At 45.4% G+C, this 6127-nt stretch overlaps 1 protein-coding gene across 1 annotated transcript in view; it reads right to left on the reverse strand.

Annotated features, from left to right (window-relative positions):
• PKD1L2 (polycystic kidney disease 1-like 2) overlaps positions 1–6127 on the reverse strand; it is a 112232-nt gene that overhangs the window by 54709 nt on the left and 51396 nt on the right. Inside the window, exon 19 of the mRNA XM_010850791.1 lies at positions 825–949. Coding sequence (XP_010849093.1) covers positions 825–949 — 125 coding nt within the window. The remainder of the gene's footprint in view (positions 1–824; positions 950–6127) is intronic.

The raw sequence follows: 6127 nt of genomic DNA on the forward strand, positions 1-6127 counted from the left end.
GGCCTGCTTTCTCTCCTGTGGCACCCCAGTGCCTAGAGCAGTGCCTGGCATGTGATGGTGGTCAATACATATTTTGTTCAATGAGTAAGTGAGCTTGGATGTAGACACTTCTCCAGACCTATCTCCCCAACCTACTTGACCTCCCTTAAGACCATCTTTACTGGCCATTGACCTCGTCCCATCTGAGTAGACTGGGGACCTGGTTTCAGATCCCAGTCATGATCACAGTGCTGCTTTGGGAAACTGCCCCTGGGATCCAGGGCAGCTGTGGCAGAGGAACCAAGGCGGGGTGCTCAGTGCCGAGGGTCGCAGCAGTGCCTGCAGCGTCGTCCAGCCCCCGATTGTCAGGGGGTGGCATGGAAGTGGCAGGTCATCCCTAGGTGCTGGAGGAGGGCTCAGTGAAAGGAGGCTGGCACTCCTCGGAGAAACACCTAAGGCCAGAGTGTCTGGAAGTCCCATAGTCCATGGAGCAGCGGGCTTGCCAGACATACTCTGAGTGAGGTTAAAAGTGGGTTGGTCCCCCTCATTCAGCCCCCTTCCCTGCACAGTTCAATAAGACCCGTCTCTGAAGACACATGGGTGGCTCTGACACTGGCCACCCAGTGGCACTTCCCACCTCCCTTCTCATGCTGTACAAATACCCAGTATGGGGCCCTTCTCTCAGTGAAAAGCCCTTCCCACTTCTAGGTCCCATCACTCACCACCCTGCATCCCACCAGGTGGGTCTCCTGGGCTCTGCCTGTCCCAGGGTCTTGGGATGTGGATGTGGAGTGAACCAGGTCAGGGGATGAGCTTTTTGGGTCACCCACAGTACAGCAGATTACCTGTTTGTGTACACAGAGATGGAGGGAGTGGTCACCATGGCCGGAAGGCCCCCGGGCAGTCTCCCCAGCAGGAGGGCAGCCTGCACATGCTCTGCAGCTTCCAGCAGCCGGGACACTGTGGCCATCTGGAAAAGGAAGCAGGGGACCACAGCTGTGGGCTGGTCTCCATATACCACCTCTGGTTGCTGCCACCAAGCTCGTGTGGGCCTGCAGCAGGAGCAAGGCAGAGACTCGGATGGGATGCACTTCACCAAGCACCAGGTACTATAGGGAATCAGGCATAAGCCCTGAGAAGATTCCAAGCTCTGCGAACAGGTGCTTTTACCATCCTGTTTGGCAGACGGCGAGATAGAGGCACAGAGAGGGTAGTTACTTATGGAGGCCATGTGTTGATAAGGGGAAGGCGCAGAACCAGGGGGAGGCTCACTGTGTGCCTGCCTCTGCTGCTCCACTGGGCCCTGATGTCTACCCACAGCCCAGGTCTTACCCGAGGGGAAATGGAAAGTCACAGGTAGAACCATTGCGCGGTTCACTCGGGCTCAAACTCCTCCCCAACCCTGCTCAAGCCTTGAATGAAGATGTGGCCTCACTGAAGCCAAGGAAGGCGTGAGGACCATCAGGGCTGGACGTTTGTGTGGAGTTCCTGTCAGAGCACAGATCACGTGTGCATGTGTACGTACATCTGATAGGTGTGTGTACATGTGTGAATGTGACTGTGTATGTGCGTGTTGAGGAGGATTGTGTGTGATTATAAGTATTTTAGTGTGTTTATGTCAGTATGTAGTGGAGAAGGGAATGGCAAACCACTTCAGTATTCTTGCCTTGAGAACCCCATGAACAGCATGAAAAGGCAAAAATATAGGACATTGAAAGATGAACTTCCCAGGTTGGTAGGTGCCCAGTATGCTACTGGAGATCAGCAGAGAAATAACTCCAGAAAGAATGAAGAGAAGGAACCAAGGCAAAAACAACACCCAGTTGCGGATGTGACTGGTGATGGAAGTAAAGTCCGATGCTGTAAAGAGCAATATTGCATAGGAACCTGGAATGCTAGGTCCATGAATCAAGGCAAATTGGAAGTGGTCAAACAGGAGATGGCAAGAGTGAACATGAACACTTCAGTTCAGTTCAGTCGTTCAGTCGTGTCAGACTCTTTGCGATCCCATGAACTGCAGCACGCCAGGCCTCCCTGTCCATCACCAACTCCCAGAGTTCACTTAAACTCACGTCCATTGAGTCGGTGATGCCATCCAGTCATCTCATCCTCTGTCGTCCCCTTCTCCTCCTGCCCCCAATCCCTCCCAGCATCAGAGTCTTTTCCTATGAGTCAACTCTTCACATGAGGTGGCCAAAGTACTGGAGTTTCAGCTTTAGCATCATTCCTTCCAAAGAACACCCAGGACTGATCTCCTTTAGAATGGACTGGTTGGATCTCCTTGCAGTCCAAGGGACTCGCAAAAGTCTTCTCCAACACCACAGTTCAAAAGCATCAATTTTTCAGAGCTCAGCTTTTTTCACAGTCCAACTCTCACATCCATACATGACTACTGGAAAAATCATAGCCTTGACTAGATGGACCTTTACTGGCAAAGTAATGTCTCTGCTTTTGAATATGCTATCTAGGTTGGTCATAACTTTCCTTCCAAAGAGTAAGTGTCTTTTAATTTCATGGGCACAATCACCATCTGCAGTGATTTTGGAGCCCCCCAAAAATAAAGTCTGACACTTTCTACTGTTTCCCCATTTATTTCCCATGAAGTGATGAGACCGGATGCCATGATCTTCATTTTCTGAGTGTTGAGCTTTAAGCCAACTTTTTAACTCTCCACTTTCACTTTCATCAAGAGGCTTTTTAGTTCCTCTTCACTTTCTGCCCTAAGGGTGGTGTCATCTGCATATCTGAGGTTATTGATATTTCTCCCAGCAATCTTGATTCCAGCTTGTGCTTCTTCCAGCCCAGCATTTCTCATGATGTACTCTGCATGTAAGTTAAATAAGCAGGGTGACAATATACAGCCTTGATGTACTCCTTTTCCTATTTGGAACCAGTCAGTTGTTCCATGTCCAGTTCTAACTGTTGCTTCCTGACCTGCATATAGGTTTCTCAAGAGGCAGGTCAGAAGATCTGGTATTCCCATCTCTTTCAGAATTTTCCACAGTTTATTGTGATCCACACAGTCAAAGGCTTCAGCATAATCAGTAAAGCAGAAACAGATGTTTTTCTGGAACTCTCTTGCTTTCTCAATGATCCAGTGGATGTTGGCAATCTGATTTCTGGTTCCTCTGCCTTTTCTAAAACCAGCTTGAACATCAGGAAGTTCACGGTTCACATACTGCTGAAGCCTGGCTTGGAGAATTTTGAGCATTACTTTACTAGCGTGTGAGATGAGTGCAATTGTGCAGTAGTTTGAGCATTCTTTGGCATTGCCTTCCTTTGGGATTGGAATGAAAACTGACCTTTTCCAGTCCTGTGGCCACTGCTGAGTTTTCCAAATTTGCTAGCATATTCAGTGCAGCACTTTCACAGCATCATCTTTTAGGATTTGAAATAGCTCAACTGGAATTCCATCACCTCCACTAGCTTTGTTTGTAGTGATGCTTTCTAAAGCCCACTTGACTTCATATTCCAGGATGTCTGGCTCTAGTTGAGTGATCACACCATCCTGATTATCTTGGTCCTGAAGATCTTTTTTGTACAGTTCTTCTGTGTATTCTTGCCACCTCTTTTTAATATCTTCCACTTCTGTTAGGTCCATACTATTTCTGTCCTTTATTGAGCCCATCTTTGCATGAAATGTTCCCTTGGTATCTCTAATTTTTTTGAAGAGATCTCTAATCTTTCCCATTCTGTTGTTTTCCTCTATTTCTTTGCATTGATTACTGAGGAAGGCTTTCTTATCTCTCCTTACTATACTTTGGAACTCTGCATTCAGATGCTTATATCTTTCGTTTTCTCCTTTGCTTTTGGCTTCTCTTCTTTTCACAGCTATTTGTAAGGCCTCCCCAGACAGCCATTTTGCTTTTTTGCATTTCTTTTCCATGGGGATGGTCTTGATCCCTGTCTCCTGTACAATGTCACGAACCTCCATCCATAGTTCGTCAGGTACTCTATCTATCAGATCTAGTCCCTTAAATCTATTTCTCACTTCCACTGTATAATCATAAGGGATTTGATTTAGGTCATACCTGAATGGTCTAGTGGTTTTCCCTACTTTCTTCAATTTAAGTCTGCATTTGGCAATAAGGAGTTCATGATCTGAGCCATAGTCAGCTCCTGGTCTTGTTTTTGCTGACTGTATAGAGCTTCTCCATCTTTGGCTGCAAAGAATATAATCAATCTGATTTCGGTGTTGACCATCTGGTGATGTCCATGTGTAGAGTCTTCTCTTGTGTTGTTGGAAGAGGGTGTTTGCTATGACCAGTGCATTCTCTTGGCAAAATTCTATTAGCCTTTGCCCTGCTTCATTCTGTATTCCAAGGCCAAATTTGCCTGTTACTCCAGGTGTTTCTTGACTTCCTACTTTTGCATTCCAGTCCCCTATAATGAAAAAGACATCTTTTTGGGGTGTTAGTTTTAAAAGGTCTTGTAGGTCTTCATAGAACCATTCAACTTCAGCTTCTTCGGCGTTACTGGTTGGGGCATAGACTTGGATTACTGTGATATTGAATGGTTTGCCTTGGAAACAAACAGAGATCATTCTGTCGTTTTTGAGATTGCATCCAAATACTGCATTTTGGACTCTTTTGTCAACCATGATGGCTACTCCATTTCTTCTAAGGGATTCCTGCCCACAGTAGTAGATATAATGGTCATCTGAGTTAAATTCACACATTCCAGTCCATTTTAGTTCACTGATTCCTAGAATGTCAATGTTCACTCTTGCCATCTCTTGTTTGACCACTTCCAATATGCCTTGATTCATGGACCTAACATTCTAGGTTCCTATGCAATATTGCTCTTTACAGCATTGGATCTTGCTTCCATCAGCAGTCACATCCACAGCTGGGTATTGTTTTTGCTTTGGCTCCATTCCTTCATTCTTTCTGGAGTTATTTCTCCACTGATCTCCAGTAGCATACTGGGCACCTACTGACCTGGGGAGTTCCTCTTTCAGTATCCTATCATTTTGCCTTTTCATACTGTTTATGGGGTTTTCAAGGCAAGAATACTGAAGTGGTTTGCCATTCTCTTCTCCAGTGGACCACATTCTATCAGACCTCTCTACCATGACCCGCCCATCTTGGGTGGCCCCACAGAGCATGGCTTAGTTTCATTGAGTTAGGGCTGTGGTCCGTGTGATTAGATTGACTAATCTAATGAACAGTTAGGAATCAGCAAACTAAAATGGACCAGAATGGGTGAATTTAACTCAGATGACCATTATATCTATGACTGTGGGCAATAATCCCTTAGAAGAAATGGAGTGGCCATCGTAGTCAACAAAAGAGTCCGAAATGCAGTACTTGGATGCAATCTCAAAAACAACAGAATGGTCTCTGTTTGTTTCCAAGGCAAACCATTCAATATCACAGTAATCCAAGTCTATACCCTGACCAGTAATGCTGAAGAAGCTGAAGTTGAACAGTTCTATGAAGACCTACAAGATTTTCTAGAACTAGCACCCAAAAAAGATGCCTTTTCATTATAGGGGACTGGAATGCAAAAGTAGGAAGTCAAGAAACACCTGGAGTAACAGGCAAATTTGGCCTTGGAATATGGAATGAAGCAAGGCAAAGGCTAGTGGAGTTTTGCCAAGAGAATGTACTGGTCATAGCACACACCCTCTTCCAACATAAGAGAAGACTCTACACATGGACATCACTATATGGTCAACACTGAAATCAGATTGATTATATTCTTTGCAGCCAAAGATGGAGAAGCTCTATACAGCAAAAACAAGACCAGGAGCTGACTGTGGCTTAGATCATGAATTCCGTATCACCAAATTCATACTTAAGTTGAAGAAAGTAGGGAAAACCACTAGACCATTCAGGTATGACCTAAGTCAAAACCGTTACCCTTATACAGTGGAAGTGAGAAATAGATTCAAGGGATTAGATCTGATAGAGTATCTGAAGAACTATGGATGGTGGTTTGTGACATTTTACGGGAGACAGGGATCAAGACCATCCCGCAGAAAAAGAAATGCAAAAAGGCAAAATGGGTGTCTGAGGTGGCCTTACAAATAGCTGAGAAAAGAAGAGAAGTGAAAAGCAAAGGAGAAAAGGAAAGATATACCCATTTGAATACAGAGTTCCAAGGAATAGCAAGGAGAGGTAAGAAAGCCTTCCTCAGTGCAAAG

This window comes from Bison bison, unplaced genomic scaffold (assembly GCF_000754665.1).
Source record: "Bison bison bison isolate TAMUID 2011002044 unplaced genomic scaffold, Bison_UMD1.0 scf7180017864295, whole genome shotgun sequence".
In the NCBI taxonomy this organism is placed as follows: domain Eukaryota; kingdom Metazoa; phylum Chordata; class Mammalia; order Artiodactyla; family Bovidae; genus Bison; species Bison bison.